This window comes from Homarus americanus, unplaced genomic scaffold, assembly GCF_018991925.1.
Source record: "Homarus americanus isolate GMGI-L3 unplaced genomic scaffold, GMGI_Hamer_2.0 scaffold39155, whole genome shotgun sequence".
NCBI classification, from domain to species: Eukaryota; Metazoa; Arthropoda; class Malacostraca; order Decapoda; family Nephropidae; genus Homarus; species Homarus americanus.
Window position 1 is genome coordinate 7,115,257 of NW_024737042.1, and position 22,269 is coordinate 7,137,525.

Sequence of the window (22,269 nt, forward strand, 5' to 3'; positions counted from 1 at the left end):
ACTGAGCCAGGTTGCGCCGTCCGCGCACGACTAAAACCTCCTGAAAATGCAACGGCCGAGTGGAAATTTAGTTGTATGGCCAAACTTATCTTTGTTCAGGCAAAAAGTGATACATAGAAACACATATTATGTCTGCTACAGAAAAAAAGAATAGTATAGGTTGCCGAGGATATTATTATTTTAAAATAATACATAACAAAAGAATGTCTTCGGACACCACCAGTGTTCATCCCACATCGTCCAGATCTTAAAGATGTTTGGTTGCTGGGCCAGCTGCAGCTGTCACGCTGAGCGAAAACTAACGACATGTATTTTACATTTGCTCAAAATGCATATACAGTATTCTACTCCATCCCTCCGGCCGAATTGCGAGAAGCAAAAAATTCATTTAAAAGCAAAACTAGATATGTCCGTGACAAACAAAATTCAGAGACAATCTCTGAACAACAAGACTATTATGTGAAGACGAACAACAGCCGCAGTCAGTAACAAGTCTCTCAGTCTCAGTCCCAGACAATCTACAGCGTTCGTAACTTCGTTCTCAGTTTTCCTACAAGTTGACGACAGTGAACGAATCTTACGGGAAAATCTTCCAGAAATTTCATGTATGGATCTATGTCTGGGAACAAAAGTGTCCAGATATTGTGTTGCAACTGTGTGTATGTATGTATGTTAACTGTCTATGTTAACTGTATATGTGCGTGTGATCACTATGTATGTTAACTGTATATGTGCGTGTGATCACTATGTATGTTAACTGTGTATGTGCGTGTGACAACTATGTATGTTAACTGTGTGCGTGTGATAACTATGTATGTTAACTGTGTATGTGCGTGTGATAACTATGTATGTTAACTGTGTATGTGCGTGTGATAACTATGTAAATTGCGTATGTACTCTGTTAATTGTGTATGTACGTGTTAACAGTGTATATATGCTGTATACTAATTGTGTTTTACTGTGTGTGTGTGTGTGTGTGTGTGTGTGTGTGTATTAGTGATAACTGTGTGTTCATGTATGTGTGTACGTATGTTAACTATGTGTGTATACGTATGCGAACCGTGTATGCGAGAACGAATCTAAACTGCTTGTGTACATATATTGACCGTGTGTGTGAGTACGTATCTTCACTGTGTGTACGTATATTATTCGTGTGTGTACGTATCACAACTATTTGTGTGTTTTAAGCGTATATATGTGTATGTATGTATGTATGTATGTATGCATGTATGTATGTATCTGTATGTGTGTGTATGATCTTTAGGCAGGCTATGTTTAGAGAACCTTTTCTAGCCCCCTCCCCATGTGGGGTGAGCAGAGTGGCTCCTCGTGAGGACTGCTCAGTCGCACAGACATTACCGGGTTGCACTGCTGCCTAGATCCCAGTGCATAAACGACCATCTTATCTCTGCCGTCCATGTGCAGAGTTGTGACTGGAGACTCATGGCAGTCATCTCTGCCTGTCCCCGTCGCCACTCGTCCGTCGCCATAGGACTTTTGGGGTATAAGAACATGAGAACATAAGAATGGAGGAAACTGCAGCGGGCCTATTGGTCCATACTGGGCAGTCACATTTATACCCAACCCCTATTGCTCATATATCCATCCAATCTATGTGTGAAGCTATCCAACGTATTCGAGTTAATGATGATGTTTAGTAACTTGTTCCATTCATCCACTATATTTCCAAACCAATGTTTACCTATTTCGCGCCTAAATCTAAATTTGTGTTATTTAAAACTATTGTTACGAGTTCGCTCCTGGCTGGATAGTTTGAGTACCTTTGCATTGTCCCCTTTGTTTAGCCCTGACTTCCATTTATACACCTCTATCATATCGCCCCTCACTGTACGTCTCTCGAGGGAGTGCAAATTTAGATGCTTTCACCTGTCTCTGTACTCAAGGTTCCTAATGGCCGGGATTAGTCTTGTGATTTTCCTCTGAATTCTTTCTAAGGATTCTATATCCATTCTGTAATACGGTGACCAGAATTGAACTGCGTAATCCAAGTGAGGTCTCACAAGCGCAAGATATAGTTTTAGGATGACCTTTCTAGTCTTGTAACTAACACTTCTTTGGATGAACCCAAGTACTTTATTAGCTTTGTTTCGAGCAAATACACATTGTTTACTTGGCTTAAGATTCCTACTCATCATTACTCCTAAATATTTCTCACATTCGGATTTCTCTGTAACATCGTTGTTCATCTGATATCTGGTTTCTATGTTTACATCTCCAAGACTAAGTACTTTACATTGGTCCACATTGAATCTCATCTGCCATTTTTCAGACCATTCGAAAAATTTGTTAGAGCTTCCTGTAGTTTTGCGGAATCCTCGTCAGATTAAATTACACGCCCTATTTAAGTGCCATCAGCAAATTTACTTATGTTGCTGTCTACGCCGATATCTATGTCGTTTAAGTATATAATAAATAATACTGGTCCAAGTACTGAGCCATGGGGTACTCCGCTAGTGACGTTACTCTAATCGGATTTAGTGCCGTTAATGCTCACTCGCTGTTTCCTGTCCTGTAACCACGCCCTAATCCATTTTAGAATATCTCCTCCAATGCCATGAGCCTCCACTTTTCTTATTAGTCTTTCGTAGGGGACTCTGTCGAAGGCTTTAGTAAAGTCAAGATATACCACATCATAGTCGTGCCCCTCGCCCACTGATTCGAGAACAACTGAAAAGAATGTTAATAGATTAGTTAGACATGAACGCCCACTTGTGAAGCCATGTTGGGAATCATTGATCAACTTGTGCTTCTCCAGGTGATTTCGAATAGAATTTGAAATTATTGCTTCCCGTAATTTGCCTACAATTAATGTTGAGCTGATTGGACGGTAGTTAGAGCGTGGCCGGACAGATGGCTGAAGTACATTTGGCCGACGGTCTTTTCACCGACTGACATTTGACCGAACGGACATTGAGCCGACAGACAATTTGGCCGAACGGACAATAGACCGAACGGACAATTAACAGAACGGACATTTGGGCGAATGGACATATGACCTTTTTATTTATTTATTTTTATTTTCTTTCTTCTTTGCGATTTATTTGCTTTATAAAACACTAGATAAAAAGATAACACAATTGCAATGTGATACATATGCACGATAGAAATTCTTTTATGCACATTTGTATAGGCTAGGTTAGGTTAAGTACGGCTATTTGTCCATTCGGTGAAATGTTCGTCGGCCAAATGTCTGTCGGCCAAGTGACCGAGAGCCAGTTAGAGGATAGTGATACATCTTCTTTCTTGAAAATCGGTATTACATTACTTGGGTAGGTGGGTGTGAGGATGGGTAACAAGGATATATTACGGTGGGTGTGTGAATGGGCGGGTGGGTGGGTTGTTAGGTGGATAGATGACTGGGTATAAGGGTTTGATGATGACGATGAGTATGATGAGCTGGATGATGGCTGCGCGTGAGTTGATTTATGTGGTGAAGCAGGAGTGCAGACTGCAACCCAACCTGACTGGGCAACCGCACCCACTAAGGTCATCATTAGGCGGTCGAAAAGACAATCATAATCCCAGATCAAAACAAAAACAAACTATACAACCTTTTATGGTCGCTACATGGAATGCCAAGACCTTTCTGGATACTGGCACAAATGCGCGCCCAGAAAAATGAATTGCCCTTGTGGCAAAAGAGCTGGCTAGGTATAACATCGTCATAGCAGCCATAAGTGAGTCCCGGCTCCCAGATGAGAGTCAACTCACAGAACGGGGGTCTGGCTATGCCTTCTTCTGGAAGGGTAAGCCTGCTGCGGAGAGAAACCGCATTTATGGAGTTGGTTTTGCTATCCGCCAATGAGTCCTACACAGTGCTAACTGAAATGCCTGTTGGGATCAGCGAGCGTCTCATTACGCTTAGAGTCTCACTGAATCACTCACGTCATGCATTCTTCATCAGTGCATACGCCCCAACACTGGTTGCAGAGGATGGCATCAAGGGGACCTTTTATGCCGACCTTGACAAAGTGCTAACCTCTATCCCCAGAGAAGATAAGGTTGTGCTCCTTGGTGATTTCAATGCCAGAGTTGGCAGAGATGCTGACATTTGGCAGGGAGTCATGGGGAGAAATGGACTAGGCAAGTGTAATCCCAACGGCCTACTCCTCCTCAGCAAGTGTGCTGCACACAACCTCACTATCACCAATACCCTGTTTAAGAAGGCCGACAAGTTCAAGGGCTCGTGGCAACATCCACAATCCAAACACTGGCATCTCATTGGCTACATCATTGTCAGAGAAAGAGATTGCCGAATTGTACGCATCACCCGAGCAATGCGTGGCTCAGACCACTGCGACACTGATCATCGGCTCGTCAGAGCCAAGCTCTCACTTCACGTCGCCCCAAAGCGGCAAAGGCAACAAGCCTCCACAAGAGGTTTTAACACTAAGCGTCTGGAGGATCCAGCAGTAGCACATGTTTTCAAAGATCAGTTTGTACTGGGGCTGATAAACAACCCGACAACAAGCAACCCAATTCCCAGTGCCGAATGGGGTATTCTCGACACTGTTTGGAGAAAAACCTGCAGAGAGACCCTCGGCTAAATCGAAAGAACACACCAGGACTGGTTTGACGAAAATGACCCGGAAATCAATGTACTCGTTGATGATAAATAAAAGTGCTGCTTTAACCGACTGGCAGAACAGCCTTCAGGCTCGGACCAAAGCTGATACCTTCCTCAAGAAGAAAGCGACGGTCCAGCGCGAACTTCGCAAACAAAGAAATGCCCGGTTTAAAAATAACGCATGTGAAATGCAAAAAAATGTAGATCAACACAAAGATGCGCGAATTTTTCAATTCCACTCAAACATTTTATGGGCTAATCACTCATGGCACAGCCCCTCTCTGCTCATCCGACGGTAACTCCCTAATTAAAGACGAAGAAGGCATCCTTCAGCGCTGGAAAGAGCACTAACATTCACTGCTTAACCGAAACATGTCCTGACTACCCAGCATGTCCCTCGGCATCCAGAGCTGACCCACCTCAGCTATCCTCCATCCCTGGATGAGGTAGCTACTGTCATCAAACAGATGAAAAATAACAAAGCCTCAAGGCCTAATGGAATCCCATCCGAGGTGTATAAAGCAGGAGGACCTCTGCTTACCAGCCGTCTCTATTCTCTCCTGGTAGAATATATGGGGAAAGAAGGAAATCCCACAAGCGGTGGCATTAGCGGGAAGTTACCACCACCACCACCATCATGATCATCATCATCATCATAATCGGTTCTGCGGGAGACACAGTCATTCTCAATAACACTTCTTCACTGACGTCAAAGCTCGACTCGTTCCGGGAACCCCGGAGCCGTGGAGCCAACAACAACTACGACTACTACACCATCTGTATCCTGTTGTGGGAGGAGCCATATGTCAGCTCCGACTGTCACGCCTGTCAGCTTCAATTGTCAGTCACGTCACGTCTGTCAGCCACAGTTTAATTAGCTTATCAAATGTCAATTAATAAAGAAAAAACTCACCCAGGAAATGGTAATGTATTGACTTGAGCCTCCTGACCTACCTTGATTCGTCCAGATTTACTTCCTCCTTGACCCCTCCCTCCTCCATTGACCCCCCCCCCTCTTCCCTCCCTTTCTCCCTACATCTACCCACCTAACAACCCACCGACCCACCCATTCACCCACCAACTCAGAAGTTCACTGATCATTTTGACGAAAAACCTGTTCCAACAGTATCAACAACATAGCAGCAGGGTACCAGAGTAACTTCAACGATTTTACCAGACCACAGCCCATTCCCGCCCACCTACTCCTCCCACCCCTACTTAAACGGAGATGACATGACACACGGCGGGGATAAACAAAGAAGGGAAGAGGGAAAAAATAGATAAAAGAGAATCAAAAGAAGAAAAAAAATGACGTCATGTTTACTCTTGTTGTCACTCTCTTCCTTGTGTTCATCTCTCCTCTTATCATCCTTTTATTCTCTTTCTCCTCCCCTTCTTCTTCTTCTCTTCCTTCCTTCTTCCTGCTTCTCCTCCTCTTCTGTTAATACTCTTGAAATCTTTATGCTTTGTCTTGTTCTCTTTTTTCTTTATCTGTCTGTCTCTCTCTCTCTCCCTTCCCTCTTCTACTCTTTATTTTTCTTTCTCTATTCTCTTTTCTCTTTTTCTCCCTTCTCTTTCTCTCATCATTCCAACAAGTAAGTTAGATTAGGTTAAATTTGGTTAGCCTATGTTAGATTAGATCAAGTTAGGTTATGTTAGGTTAGGTTAAGGTGTTTAATCCTCAAGTAAAATAAGCTAGGGTGGCTAATCTTCAGGTGACCCGATAGTTGTAATACCTGTAATTTACTGAATGTTGAGAGACAGGTAATATTAACTAAATATATTACCTCAATGAAACAGAGAAACAGTGTAATGAATGGAGGATTAAATAACCATGGTAATAAAGAAGGAAATATCATAATGTAATAAATAAGAGATAAAGAAACATACAGCAAAGATGAACCATAAAGATAATGTAAATAAATATGAAAGATAACAACATAAAGATAAACGTTATTATAAGAAATTAGAAAGTTAAAAATAAATAATATATACGAGGGAGCATTAAGAGACAGACATAAATATACCTCTTATTATAGCGAGACATGACGAGATACAGGTGGCGAGGTGACAGCCAAGAGGGGGGAGGGGGCGGGATGGGGTCGTTCTCTGACGTCATCGTGATGGAGGTGGGCGCCCGTGACGTCACCAAAAAGGAAAACCCCCGGGCCTGTTATGTAAAGGCTAGATGGCAGATGATTATTGGCCAGTAGAAAGTAGATTACAAAATAGAAAGTAGAAAGTAGAAAGGTAACGTTCACTAGACAGGAAAAAAAGTTCGAAGTGAGTATAAAACGAATAAAGTTTAAATTTATTAGAGAAATAGACGATTGAAGACAAATTAAGAGTTGGAAGTAGCAAGAGAGACGAAATGCATTGGAAATAAGATAGAAGAGCACAAGGTTGAGGTTGGGTGGGAGTGGTTGGGTGGCATGGGGTGTGATGAGGGTGCATGGGTGGGTGAGTTAATGGGTAGGTGGGTGTAAGGGTGGGGTAACAAGGAGATAGTACGGTGGATGTGAGGGTGGGTGGGTTGTTGGGTGAATGGGTGGGTCGGTGGGTTGTTAGGTGGATATATGACTGGGTAACGAGGTGGGATGGGCATGAGGATGGGTTTGGGATACGTATACTTCCACAATGTAAGCATGTTGACTCACCAGCAGACGAGAGAGAGAGAGAGAGAGAGAGAGAGAGAGAGAGAGAGAGAGAGAGAGAGACCTTCACTAGTAATAACAGAAGACGTGTGCTAAGTAGAGAGAGCTGCGAGGGTATACACTTTATCAGATACACACACACACATACTGACTCATACACACACACACACACACACGCACAAACTGACACACACACACACACACACAGGCACACACGTCTCATAAAACAGTATCGTACAAACTCTGAACCTCTAATATAACTCTTAACTTGGGAACGCTCCGAGTTATTCCTTTCAAACTTCCAGATGAGCAGCTTGAGTTCTTCCTTCACTCAGCTGTATCTTGTCTTCCTCGTCTTGCTTAAATCTATTTCCCAATAACTCTCTAATGAGCGACCTTGATCTAGTATTAATGTATATCCAGTAGTAAGAGATCAATGGGGAGTCATAACTTAAAATATATATCCCGGTTATATAGAATGTTTTAGGTGTAGCGATTATTCTATCTCCTTTATATTGATAAAGTGAGAGAAGTGAGGTAGAGAGGAAGGTAGAGGAGTAAAGGAAAATGAGTTAGTTATAGTTACACCAAATAACGTTTTCTATGTTGCGTTTGTTTTCTATCAGTCGTTTATTAATAATCTTCCTATCGTGTATGTGTTTTGTTTACGAAGCATTAACAGTCTTCAGTAAACTTGTAAAATAAATTAATTCATGGTGTAATAACTACATTGGTAAACAAACTTATAGATATATTTGATGATTCTTTATTACAGAACAAACACAGTAGACATCAAGATTATCAGAAAGTAACAAAAGTTTATTCATCACGTGGTGACATCGTAATACAAGTTCTATAACGAACTTGAACGTGTCAGCAGCACTAAGTGAGCCGTTCACTGTTATATAAGTAACACTAATGATATAAAAGTGTAGAAAAATACAATACTAAGCACATCCCTTAACAAATTTATATTACAATAATTAGGTACATGAAGTAGTATTCTTGCTTAGAAAAATATAAATTTGTTAATGAATAATATGAAGACTCAAACAAGATAAAACAGCATTTAACATTATTGAGCAAAAATTAATAATTAGCTTTTAAACTTCAGGGGAAATAGTATTTGAAATTAAAAACAATGAAATTCCCTAAACCAATAAAAAAATGGTAATGAAAATTTAAGAAACCGTTAGGTCTAGGGGAACGGGAAGGGGTTGGGGGGGTTGAGGGAGACTGACAGACAGCGCTGGAGAGGTCTAGTGTTGATCATGTCAGCACCCAGAGTTCCTCAGGGGTGAGCCAACAACCCCGGTACACGGGTGCTGCTTAGCGCTCAGGTCACCTTATTGTAGGACAACAGCCTGGGTCACACAGGTGTGGGGGTCAGCTGCCCGAGTCACGCAGGTGTGGGGTCAGCTGCCTGGGTCACACAGGTGTGGGGGTCAGCTGCCCGAGTCACGCAGGTGTGGGGTCAGCTGCCCGAGTCACACAGGTGTGGGGGTCAGCTGCCCGAGTCACGCAGGTGTGGGGTCAGCTGCCCGAGTCACACAGGTGTGGGGGTCAGCTGCCCGAGTCACGCAAGTGTGGGGTCAGCTGCCCGAGTCACACAGGTGTGGGGTCAGCTGCCCGAGTCACACAGGTGTGGGGTCAGCTGCCCGAGTCACACAGGTGTGGGGTCAGCTGCCTGGGTCATACCGGTGAAGGTGAGTATCCTGGATCATCTTGACCACACGGAAGGAGTGTTAGTTTCATGCAGGCACCACATATCTCGCTCCAGCGACGAAGTCTACGGCAGAAGAAGCGTGGGCAGTGTGCTTCTGGTCTGCCAGTGAGTGGTAGTGCAGCACATAGGAACGAATTATTTCAATCAACTTATTTTCTGCGCGCATCAACAGTGACCTCTTACTACCAGCCATTAAACTTTCTGAAGAGCTGATACTGGCAGCTTCAACAGCAGAACTACGAGACTCGATGAGCCAGGGGTCAGACAGGTACTTGTACACCTCCCTGACACCTGAGCGCTTCTCGGGTTTAGGCTCCAGAAGGCGTCGCAGAAGGCGAAGAAGGCGAGGAGTAAAGCACTTGAAGCGTGGAGGCATCTTGGTAGTCTTACGTTTGAGCCAGGCCACCCACGAGTTGTAATGGCGGTCTGTGATGTCGGCCGACGACCAAGGATATGAGCCCGTCAGGCACACGAAGATGAGGATACCAAGTTGCCAGGCGTCTTGGGCAGTGTCCACGAGGTAGCCCTCGTTGTACACGGTGAGGCTCACCTCTGGTGGAGCCCAAGGTGACCGAACCTTCTGCTTCTTCACGAAGGCTCCAACTCGCTGTGTGCTGCCGAAGTCACCCAACTTGACTCGTGATAAATCGTTGTCAAAGACGAAGATATTTTCCGAGCAAACATCACGATGAACCAGATCCTTCTTGTGCATAAACTCTAAAGCAAAGGCGACCTGCTCTGCCACACGCTTGGCTCGTTCTTCTTCAGTGCCGCCTTTCTTCACTTGCTTCGAGAGGTCGCCCAATGGGGCGAATTCTTGAGTAAAAACGTAGGCGGTGTTAGTTTCAAAAACTTCTTCAAAACATGTAATAATGTTAGGGTGAAGACCAAGGTTGTAACTGTGGTGGAACTCGCGGCAGAAGTCCTTCTTCTTGGTGGTTTCCTTCTGTATGCACTTGAGAGCGACGCTGGCACCAGACTGGAGTTGACTGGCACCGTAGACTTTGGCGCCGCTGTTCTCCGCCAGCAGACGCACGTCACAGAAATGACGGTCCAGCTCCAGCCTCGGCAGCTCCAGCATCTTGATATTGTGGAAGTTGACGGTGGCGCCACCCTCAGCCATCTCTGTAGATAAAGAAACAAATATATTAATTGTTCTGTTGGAGGAACTTAATGAGAAATAAATTAATTCCATACATTTGTCACCACCTGATCATTACTGTCATGATACAATAACAACAGGTTGTGAGAAAACACATACCTTCTAAATATGTTTGGGTAGAAGCTGCAGAAAAGCTGTGATTCACACTTATCACTGATGATACAGAAAGCCAGACACTGTAATTCAGAGAGCTTGTAACTCCGAGTAGTAAATTATCAGTAGTAGTTCACCAAGACTGTAATATCCACGAGGTGTAGAGGCTTGCTGCTCTTGTCACTAGGACGGTTCAGTTCAGTGTGTGGTGTTGGCGACGACCTGCCCAGGTTATATTCCCCTGACACTTGTGACGTCACCGGGGAGTTTTCGTTTACGTGGTAGCAGACGACTAATGGGTTCCCTCAAGACCTGGGGAGCAAGCTGTCAATGTTATGGGAATCCCGGAGTGTTGTGAGCGAGCAGAGAAGCCAACCTGCCAGTAAGCCAGTTCTTCCGTCTCGCTTCTCTGAATTTCTATTATTTACTTCCCACCCAAAACTTAACTGAAAATCCATTACATAATCAACACACAAATTAAAACACTTTTTATTCAGAACACTTTTTATCCTGTGATATAATCTTTATACGTGTAATCTCTATAAAGAAGACGAAGATATATGAATATAACGGAAAGATTAGGAATGAAAGAGAATGAGAGAGAGACTTTTTCACTCGCTGGTCTGGTCAGTGCCAAGCTTAGGTGTGTGCCAGGAGGGTAGGGCAGGCAGGCAATTCCTAGTAGTGTGAGATAATGGCACTGCACATCTAGTCTTCACCTTGTTTAACCTCTGAGTCACTGTTTTATCTCATTATATAATCATTCTCTCGTTTATCATAGTCTCCCTTTACCTACATGTTTATAAGTGAAAGAACTCTTATTATTATTTTTCCTAGTTAGTTGTTTAAAGATGATAAATTATTATTGATTATTTCTTGTTTCTTTAATTCATTAATCATCATCTTCCCTTTGTTTATCTCGTTTTGTTTACATTGTGTTTGTTTTACTTTTCGTTTATGTTATGCATGTTTTGTTATTGTTATTAGTATCATTATTTGTATAGCAGCAGCAGCGGTGGCAGTGGCGGCGGCGGCAGTGGCAACAGTAGTAGTAGCAACAGTAGTAGTAGTAGTAGTAATAGTAGTAGTAGTAGTAGTAGCTCAACTAATTCAACACAGATAGGATAGCTACATATGTATTAGGATATTTAATATTAAGGTAATTAAATGGTGGCGAAGGTGTGGCTATTGGGAGAGGCTGGAGGCCACATAGTAGTAGCAACAGTAGTAGTAGTAGTAGCAACAGTAGTAGTAGCAACAGTAATAGTAGGAGCAACAGTAGGAGTAGTAGTAGTAGTAGTAGTAGTAGAAGTAGTAGCAACAGTAATAGTAGTAGCAACAGTAATGGTAGTAGCAACAGTAATAGTAGGAGCAACAGTAGTAGTAGTAGTAGCAACAGTAGTAGTAGTAGTAGCAACATTATTAGTAGTAACAGTAGTAGTAGTAGTAACAGTAGTAGTAGTGGCAACAGTAGTAGTAGTAGCAACATTATTAGTAGCAGTAACAGTAGTAGTAGTAACAGTAGTAGTAGTAGCAACAGTAGTAGTAACATTATTAGTAGCAGTAACAGTAGTAGTAGTAGTAGTAGCAACAGTAGTAGTAACATTACTAGTAGCAAAAGTAGTAGTAGCAAAAGTAGTAGTTGCTGTATTATATCGTCATCGTCAATACTGTGTTCATCATCCATGAGACACTAAGAGCTGGGAAACACAGTGAGTAGCTAGCGGCCTTGTCCTCAGTTCTACGTAGTGCTGGCAGGTGATCCTATACGTGAACCTGTCACCACACACACACGTTCATAAAGAGATAAATTATTGTTTTGTGTGTGTGTGTGTTGGTTGGTTGGATGGATGGAAATAAAACCAAAACTCAGGAGGGAAAACAAGATGAGTGAGTGAGATCAGGGAAGACAAGAGACGCGTTACCGAGAATTGATGAAACACAAACATTTATCTTATTCAATCTGTTTTACGCCCTGTCTTTTTTTTTCGATGTCGGATGAAAGCGAAAGTCTGGTGTTACTGAATGCTCGTACTGGCAATGATTTGTTACCGTGTTTGTTTGGCGTTACTTCAGTAACTGTGTCAATATTAGGTTAAATGTGTCGCCAGGCACTATTGAATGCTCACACGCGATGATTTTAATGTGTTCGTTAGGCGTACCTTCAGTAACTGTGTCAATGCAAGGTGAAATTGGTCGCCTCGCGCTACTGAATGCTCACACTGGCGATGATTTTAGCGAAGATAATCAGGATGAATCTTCATTAGTTTTCACTGCGGGGTTAAAAAGATCACCGGGCGTTACTGATTGCCCGTATTGGCACTAAGACTGCCACGCCTTCCCGCCAGTTCTCGGTAACAGCAGCACGGAGCCAACTCCCACAAATACACAACTAGCAGCCCTTCTGAGTACCGTTGCCCACACCAGATCAGTACATTAAATTTTCCTCGTAACTGGAGGTGAGAGAACGTATATAACTCTCTCTCGTACCTTTACGACAGAAAAATAGATTCTCAAAACAAAACGATGAAATATTCTGTTACCGGGAAACATGAAATACGATATATAACACAAAGACGACAACAACAAAAATAATGAGTTCAGTATTGCACTAAGATTCTACCCTTGACAGTAACTAAACAAGCATTCACTAAACCAGGCATACAAGAGAGAGAGAGAGAGAGAGAGAGAGAGAGAGAGAGAGAGAGAGAGAGAGAGGAAAAACGTTCGATCATTTCAGTCAAGAAGACCGGGACGGGAAACCACACAAGATGTAATTCCCAGTAGAGGTAGTTAGGGAGCCGTCATCCAGGTCATTAGGTCGTTAAGGAGGGCGGCATCAGCGGTGTAAAAACATATATGTCAAGATTGATGGCTGACTTCCGCCTAGGGGAATCCCCGGCCAGGTGTCACGTCTTGATAAACACGACGGAGAAGACGGACAAGAGAGAGATAAATGATAATAAGATATAATGAATTAATAGCTACACAGATATACAAAATACGAATGACACAATGAATAAACTAATAATAACACAAGTCAGTAAACAATAAAAGAAAATAAGAGAAAACAGAAGAAAATTGCACATAATAAAATGCAAAAAGTAGAAGATAAAAAAAAATATAGAAACAAAACAATGAATAATAACATCAAACAAACAACCTGTCTACCTGAAGAAACGACGAGGCTGACACATATCTGTAAACTCAAGGGGATTTTACCTAAGCATAATCATCTTTGTTTACACTAGTATTCTTCCCAGTGTCGGTCTGGTCGTCTCACGTAGCATCACCTCCTTCGCCCCCCTCCCTCTCTCTCTCTCTTTCCCTCCAGGCTGAGAGACGAGGACATGTATTGAGTCTTGTTTGTGAAATATCGAATTGTAGTGTAATGATATATTTCCTTTTTAACAAATAATGGAAAGATGGTTCAGATGTCTCGTGTTTACATCTATTGAGTGAGGTGTTGTCGTCCTCTTGAGGCCGTGAGATAACGATGTTTTCAACCGTTGGAGGTTATTATATAGGAAGAAAATAACGTAAAAGTAAGATTTTATACTTAACGAATGATAATAATAATAATAATGATAATAATAATAACAATAACAATAATAATAATAATAATAATTTTATAATAACAATAATAATAACAATAATAATATCAATAATAATAATAGTAATAACAGTAATAATAATAATTATAATAATAATAATAATAATAACAATAACAATAATAATAATAATAAGAGTAATAACAATAATAATAATAATAATAATAATAATAATAATAATATTAATAATAATAATAATAGTCATAATAACAATAATAATAACAATAATAATATCAATAATAATAATAATAATTATAGTAATGAGTGTACCTGTATGTATATTATGTTATAAACACATTAACTCCTTGTACCTGTACATACGTGCTGTACCTGTATATACTGTAAGTGCTGTAACCTCTATTCTTAACTGTACCTCACTCACCTGACGCCACCAATAAGTTTAATATACTCAGTACCGGAGACAAAGACCCACTTCCTTAACACACACACGTCCACACTTATCTTTAACTGCACACACTTCCCAGCAACTCAGTGACATCACCTCCCAGCAACAAACTGACGCAACTTCCCGCGCTGTGAGTAAACCAATGACCACGGAGTATATTTTGAGAATTTTACTTTACAAAGGTCGTTTCTTGTTACCTGGCGATGAGAGAATGACCCCAAGTAGTTATTGTTAAAAGTCTTAGTGGAGTTATGACTTCATTTTGTGTCGTGTGTGTGTGTGAGTGTAGTGATTTTGGTTACGTTTTCTGATTTTCACATTTTACGGACCCATCGCTATAACTAACGGACTTTCATCTCTATATTGTTCGTTAAATGAAGGTGTTACATCTAACGGACCCTCGAAATAAGTCTTTTTACTCAATATATTTCGTTAAATGGAGGTTTTATATTTTACGGACCCTCAATATAATGGACTTTCATCTCTATATTGTTTGTTAAATGGAGGTTTTACTGTATCTTATATCGGGGCAGAACTGAACGTAAGATTTTCTGTACGTTTGTTGTTCTGAAGTGCGTTATCTACAGTACGTTCACTTAATCTATAGGCACTTACGGGGAAATATTGAACGCATAAGAATTATTTGAGGTGTTGTATCGTAAGTGAGGTGTTGTATCGTAAGTGAGGTATTGTATCGTAAGTCAGGTGTTGTATCGTAGTGATGTGTTGTATCATGAGGTGTTGTATCGTGAGGTGTTGTATCGTAAGTGAGGTGTTGTATCGTAAGTAAGGTGTTGAATCGTAAGTGTGGTGTTGTCTCGTAAGTGATGTGTTGTATCGTGAGGTGCTGTGTAGTAAGGTGTTGTATCGTAAGTGGGGTGTTGCATAGTAAGTGAGGTGTTGTATCGTAAGAGAGGTATAGTATCGTAAGTGAGGTGTTGTATCGTAAGCGAGGTGTTGTATCGTAAGTGAGGTGTTGTATCGTAAGTGAGGTGTTGTATCGTAAGTGAGGTGTTGTATCGTGAGGTGTTGTATCGTAAGTGAGGTGTTGTATCGTAAGTGAGGTTGTGAAAAGCAAGTTAACGTCTCCAGTTTGGGGGGGTATTGAACGTGTGTGAGAGAGAGAGAGAGAGAGAGAGAGAGAGAGAGAGAGAGAGAGAGAGAGAGAAGAGAGAGACCGACTGGATGTGTGCCAGTATCAGTTCTCAGTATCGTGGTGGCAGGCAACTTAGTGTGTTCAGAAAGTGGACCAGTGAACTCCTGCCCCTAATACGTCTTAACTAAACTAATTCACGGGAATATACAGCTTACAAGAATACGTTTATTTGTTGATTTGTAAGCGTTGTGGTAATGATGATAATGGCACTAGTGATAAAAATAATAATAATAATAATAATAATAATAATCTAGGAGAGAGAGATGTGGATATATGTACAGAGAGAGAGAGAGAGAGAAGAGGAGAGAGAGAGAGAGAGAGAGAGAGAGAGAGAGAGAGAGAGAGAGAGAGAGAGAGAGGTTAGGGTTGGGGGAAAGGAAACAGAGAGCCACACAGAGTTAGTGGGTGTGTTGACTTTGCCAGTCTGTGTTTCTGGGTAGTGCTGGCAGTACACACACACACACACACACACACACACACACACACACACACACACACACACACACACACACACACACACACACACACACACACACACACACACTTCCCACCAATAGGCAACTGATATTGTACGAACTAGCCAAAATGGATATAGGAGGTAGGCTGTTACACTGCATAAAGTGGTTACCTAACCAACAGAAGGGCTGCTGCACTGTTTCAGGGTTACAAAAGTGAAGTTAAAGATATGCAACTTGGTACCCCTCAAGGTGGAGCATTTAGCCCCACTTTGTTCAATGTTCTTATGAATGCATTATTAAATTTAATACCAGACAACCCCAGCATTATCTCAATCAGCCATATGATGATATTCCCGGCATACTAAAACTCATCGTGAAATGCAAACCACCCTGTGACTGACTTCGGTCTTATTATCTCCACTGACAAAACTAAGGTGTTCAACAAACAAGCTGGCAGTAACCGCAAACGCGGCCCCGCCAAGTTCGGGTGACAGGTAACAAATAATTATTGACTATGTTTCTTCTTTAACATTATCTTGGTAAGTCGCCCTTGTACCCTTACCTGCCATACAACAGCTAACCCGCCAATGTACTGACAGACTGGAGACCCTAGAAGTGTAGTGGGTACAGCCCGCACTATGGTGCTAATATTAGAATTGTTAAAACAATGCACGGGCTATATAAGATCTCTGATAGATACCACACCAGCCCCGGTCATTCGTGACTGAAAGGCGCTGACAAGCTTCGAGAAAATGCAAAAAATAAAGCCTTGAATTATCCTAGGATGTCCTATGAGAACTCAAAGTACTTAATATGAGTGAAAGAACTAGGTATACCCAATGTTAAAGATCGAATAATTGAAGTCAACCTCATGATGTTCCTGAGGCTTGCGTGGTGATCCTGATAACATTGTTTCCTTAAAATTGCTAGAATGTATGAACCATGGGACTGTTGAGTTTAAATGGATCCAAACTACAGCTACACATGTGAAGATGTTTAATTAGACCACCTGCACAAAGTTGAGACACAACAGCGCTTGCCACCCTGGAAGTGAGTTCCCCTGATATTTTCCACAATACCGACGTGTATCCGCCTCTAAAAAAAATTAATTATACAAAAGCATTTATCTCCAACACACTGCCAAATTGAGAGCTCTTGAATACATACACACTCTACAGACTGATGATAATATCACACAGACCATCTACACTGATGGGATCTCTAACACCGCTTGTGGGAGGGCTGGAAGTGCTATTGTACAGACTAACCTGACGGTAATAATATAATTGAGAAAAGGAGTTAGAATTAACAACTGGGCATCCACTCTACAAACTGAATTAGTTGCTATACTCACAGCTATTAAATTCATTGAAACCACTGTTACTGACAGTCTCATCATCATTGACTCTCTATCCTCACTACTTGCCCTTGGTACCTGACTGAAGCTTTGCCACGCTCTTGTCTCTGAAGCCAGACACAAATATGCGTGCCTTGTTGACCGGGATGTCAAGGTCAAACTGTTGTGGATCCTCACATAGGCCTCATAAAACATGACAGAGTTGATACCTCGCTAAACTCAAGTGCTCCAACAAAAGACACTAAGTTGAATATAATTTAACGCGCGACCTTAAAACTGTAATTAGAAAGAACTACGATGAGTTTGGATGCAAGCAGACCAGTGCAAACAGGCACTATTTATCCATAGAAGGGCGCCAGAGAGATGTATCATGAAACATGCATAAGGGAGAGTGCGGGCCACATCACTAGATTACAAGATGCTGTGAAACTAGATTAAGGTTAGGATATAAGTACCTTTGGCAGTATGTTCTCAACCAGAGATGTAAACAAAATTCAATGTAAAGGTGTGTGGCCACACATATGGTCACACACTTGAACACTACGTCCCTTGACTGTGTGAAGATAGAACCTTTAGGGACAGGTCCAAGCACACTGTGTGTAAAGGCACAAATAATTCATCTCTCAATGGCAAGATAGCTGACATATTAAGATTGTATCCACTTTATGCACTTAGTAACTATATCAGTTCTTGCGTACAGAACCAAAATACGCAATGTGCTTGAATACCTCACGTAAAAATGCGGAATAACAAAGCGTGAGGCCAGACATACTGCCTCACACGCCTGTACTCTCACGCATTTGTGAATAAGTTACCCTTTTATGTATAGAACTAAACAAATAATGTAAATGAAATATCAGGTAACATTCAGTGCCATAACATCCTGACAAGTTAATTATTATGACCCTTGTAAATCCCCCATTTCATCCTTTAGCTACTACAACAGATGAGTGTGGGGTGCACACAAAAGTAGCCATGTAAACGGCAAAATCAAAATCAAATTCCCCTACACAATCAAACCAAAAATTCAAAGTCTAACCTAACATAACCTAGTTTAATTTGACCTAACTAATACCTTAACCTAACCAAGCATAACCTATTTTAATCTACCCTAACATAACATACCTTAACTTTACCTAACATAACCTAGCTTAACTTGACCAAACCTAACTTAATCTGGCTTAACCTGACTTAACTTAACCTAGCTTAAAATAGCCTAACCTAATTTAACCTACCCTAACTAAACCTATCCTAACCTTATCTAACCTAGCTTAACCTAACCAAACCTAACTTAACCTATCCTATCCTAGCCTAATCGAATCTAACCTAGCCTAACCTAATCTAACCTAACCAAACATAACTTCACCTATCCTAACCTAGCTAACCTAACTTAACCTATCCTATGCTAACCTATCCTAACCATAATGTGTTGTCTAATGGTAGACCCTGCTGCTATATGGCATCATGAATATTGTGACCAAGTCCCAGGTTGCTGATCTGACTTTCTGCCTCATTTACACACAATTGCAGGGTCTCAATTGTTTCTCTTACTATTGACAACACAACATACTATACATATAGCGTTTCTCACTATTGATTATTGTTTTTCGTTTCTTTATTATCATTATTACAGTGTTGTTATTATTATTATTATTATTATTTTATTTTACTTTTTATTATAAATTTTATTTACTATGAATTACTATTATTATTAAATTTTCGCCCCTCGGCCCCGATGTGGGTCGGTGGCCTGTGCCCGGGTGTGCTGGTCCCCGTCAGAAAATCTAACTTGAACTAAGCTATCCTATTCTAAGTTAACCTAGCCTTTCCTAACCGAATCTATCCTGGCCTATCCTAACCTAAACCTCATCTAAATATTTCCTTACTACCAATGGATACTCGCTCTAAAGGACGCCAATATTACTAAACCTCAGTCCTAATGGTTAACTCAGGATTGGAGGGACTGAATGATAACTACAGTACAAGACTCAATAACGTAAGGACAAAACAGGTGTGTGTGTGTGTGCGTGCGTTAAGAAGCGGGTATATAATTATACAATTTGGTGTACAAAGTAAGAATTGTTCTCTTTTTACAATACAAGAATGACATCGAGTCAATTTTGATGCAATAGATATTAGTATTTTTTATATATTTTAGTTAAAATGAATGATAAATAATAAATAGTAAAGGAATTAAATAATGGATTTGAGTTTAAATGTTTTAAAGACGAAGTTTAAAATTTTTGTTTATCGTGTATCACCAGCTGCTCCTTGTACTGATCTTGATGAAACTTAGCAGGAAGAGTCTCTAAACCTTGGGCAGTCTCCTTCAAGGTTAAGATCTTGAGAGGAAAACAAAGGAATTGGTGAAATAAAGATATTAAAAACATTTGCATTTCTTGGAGGCATTTATCCAAGAAAACCACGAACAGTGGATGAAGGACAAATTTAACCGTTACTGTAGGTGGTCATCATCTCCCCCAGGTCCATGAGTATGTTCGGGTATTGTTAATGTTCATTTGGTCCACAGATGGCGCCACCGAGAACGACTTTTTTTCTGTTAATTATGTAAAGGACCGCAGCTGGTGGGAGAGAAAGTGTCGGTTTAGACGAGTTTGTCAGCCGGTCTCGAGTTGATAAATATCTTGGCAAGTTGGACCGTCCAGATGGGTACAATGACTTTAACACATCTTGAGAGATTCTTAGTGACGCTGACCTGAATCTCACTTAAGTTCGCCTCAAGTGAATAAGTTTCATTAAGACTAAACACAAGGCAAGGAAGGTCACCGTTTTCCTCTATGGTATGTCTCAAGTGTCACCAATAAATTCTCAACCATTTTTCTTTTTCTGTGGAAGTTATCCTGAATTCCAGTTCGATCACTACTAAAGAATTATTTATCTAAGATCGAATTTGCCGTCACTGTGTTAGCTGCTGCCGGCTTAATAAATTTTTCCGTTAGTTAGAAAATTCTGTAAAAAAAAAATCGAGACATGTTTAGAGGTCGTAAAGAAGTGTCATTGTTTATCTGACACGTGAACTGACAGGTTAAGGTCTACCACACAACAAAATGAGTTAACTCGTCCATGACACGAATTTAGTTTATGTTCCTTGAATCCAGGTTAAGGCAGCGTGCGTACAGTCGTCTGCGGGAGTTATTACTTCACCTGTACCTGTTCCCTTCTTTATACCTCTACTTGTGTCTATGCTTCTACCGTGTAATAAATGTACTTGTATTTGTATCTGTACAGGTATTGAATTTAATATTACTGCATTTTATCTTGAGTTAAGATTTTGATCACAATTTACAGTAAAGATAATTCAATAAATTTAGGACATCAATAGGCATCATTCATAAAGAAATTTATTATTAAAAATCTCATACATTTGTCAGACATTTTCCTAACTTGAAAGAATAAATCAATAGAACAATCGAACATATACTGTATAATACATGATGGAATGTTTGCGGGCATAACAGAGGAGAGTACCTCCTCTCCTCATGCACCTCAACACCTTGGTTAAAATAACAGAAAAACACCAACCAAAAGAAACTGAAATTTTATATAACAAATATTTGTCATGTGTTTTGATGAGGGGAGACATCTGCCGGTGACAACAGGTGTTAGATATGTATATGTCGATTTTCTTCTAAATTGAGTCTGGAGAAAAATAAAGATTATAAGTAAATCATTAAATATGTTGAAATGTATGAGTAAATATTTTGAAGTAAGAAATTAAATCTGGTAATATATATAAATATATAAATATGGGTGTGATGGGGTGATGTGACACAGGTGAGGAAGGGAATGAGGTGGTTCAGGTAACTTGTATCACAGAGGGCGGCGTGATGAGCTGTGGTGTCCATGATGGGAACACTTCACGACCTCTTCTTACACAGTTGCGTCACAGATGTACAGTACTGTAGCACAAGGGAGTACCACAATGGTGCAAAGGTGGATCAGAAAGGTGCATTGCACAGGTTCCGGTTGATAATTATGTGAAGGTGTGGGTAGACGGTTGAGGTATGTTAAATACAGGTAGATGGACTCCAGCTCGTGCTGGGTGATGGACCCAGCGGAGTGTCAGTGTCAATATCTTCTTAGAAAATGAAGATAATTTCTCTAGTAGGTTGTCTGGACGATGTACTTATGGGTGCAATAACTTAGCCAACTTCTTCTCAATGCGAGTAACAAGAGATTCCTGTGACAGGCTTTCTGATGAACTGCTGTCCGATGAGATACCAAAATCCTCTGCTCCTTTTATGAGCCAGGGGTCAGACAGATACTTGTACACCTCCCTCACACCTGAGCGCTTATCAGGTTTGGGCTGCAGAAGGCGTCGTAGAAGGCGAAGAAGACGAGGAGTGAAACACTTGAAGTGTGGAGGTAACTTAGCGGTCTTACGTTTGAGCCAGGCCACCCATGAGTTGTAATGTTGGTCTGTGATGTCGGCTGACGACCAAGGATATGAACCCGTCAGGCATACATAGATGAGGATGCCAAGTTGCCAGGCGTCCTGGGCAGTGTGCACGTGGTAGCCCTCATTGTACACGGTGAGGCTCACCTCTGGTGGAGCCCAAGGTGACTGAACGTTCTGATTCTTCACGAAGGCTCCAACTCGCTGTGTGCTGCCGAAGTCACCCAACTTGAAGCGAGTCACTTCCCTGTTGAACACGAAGATGTTGTCGATACAAACATCCCGATGAACCAAGTCCTCCTTATGCATGAACTCTAGGGCTTGAGTAACCTGTTCTGCTGCTCTCTTGGCTCGTGCTTCACCTACACCTCCTACTCTCACAAACTTGGACAGATCGCTGATTGGGGCAAATTCTTGTGCAAAGGCGTAAGAGTCATATGTCTCAAAGGGTTTCATCGAAACATTTTACAATGTTGGGATGAGAACTGAGGGAGTAGTTGAAGCAGAACTCGCGAACAAAGTCTTCCATGGTCGTGGTGTCCTTCTGTACACACTTGAGAGCCACGTTGTCGCCAGACTGGAGGCGTCTGGCGCCGTATACCTTGACGCCGCTGTTCTCCGTTAGGAGTCTCACGTCACAA

General features: G+C 41.3%; 2 protein-coding genes across 2 annotated transcripts in view; both read right to left on the minus strand.

Moving 5' to 3' along the window:
* Positions 1-7,992: 7,992 nt before the first annotated feature.
* The window catches only part of LOC121872644 (serine/threonine-protein kinase SBK1-like), a 61,115-nt gene continuing 46,838 nt past the window's right edge, over positions 7,993-22,269 (minus strand). Inside the window, exons 2-3 of the mRNA XM_042375568.1 lie at positions 10,230-10,535; positions 7,993-10,093 (exon numbers count right to left, since the gene is read on the minus strand). Of these exons, the coding sequence (XP_042231502.1) occupies positions 8,994-10,091 (1,098 nt within the window). The 5' untranslated portion in view covers positions 10,092-10,093; positions 10,230-10,535 and the 3' untranslated portion in view covers positions 7,993-8,993. The remainder of the gene's footprint in view (positions 10,094-10,229; positions 10,536-22,269) is intronic.
* Positions 21,189-22,218, minus strand: LOC121872645 (serine/threonine-protein kinase SBK1-like). The gene has a single exon (XM_042375569.1). The coding sequence runs from the start codon at positions 22,082-22,084 to the stop codon at positions 21,359-21,361; it is 726 nt and encodes a 241-aa protein (XP_042231503.1). The 5' UTR covers positions 22,085-22,218; the 3' UTR covers positions 21,189-21,358.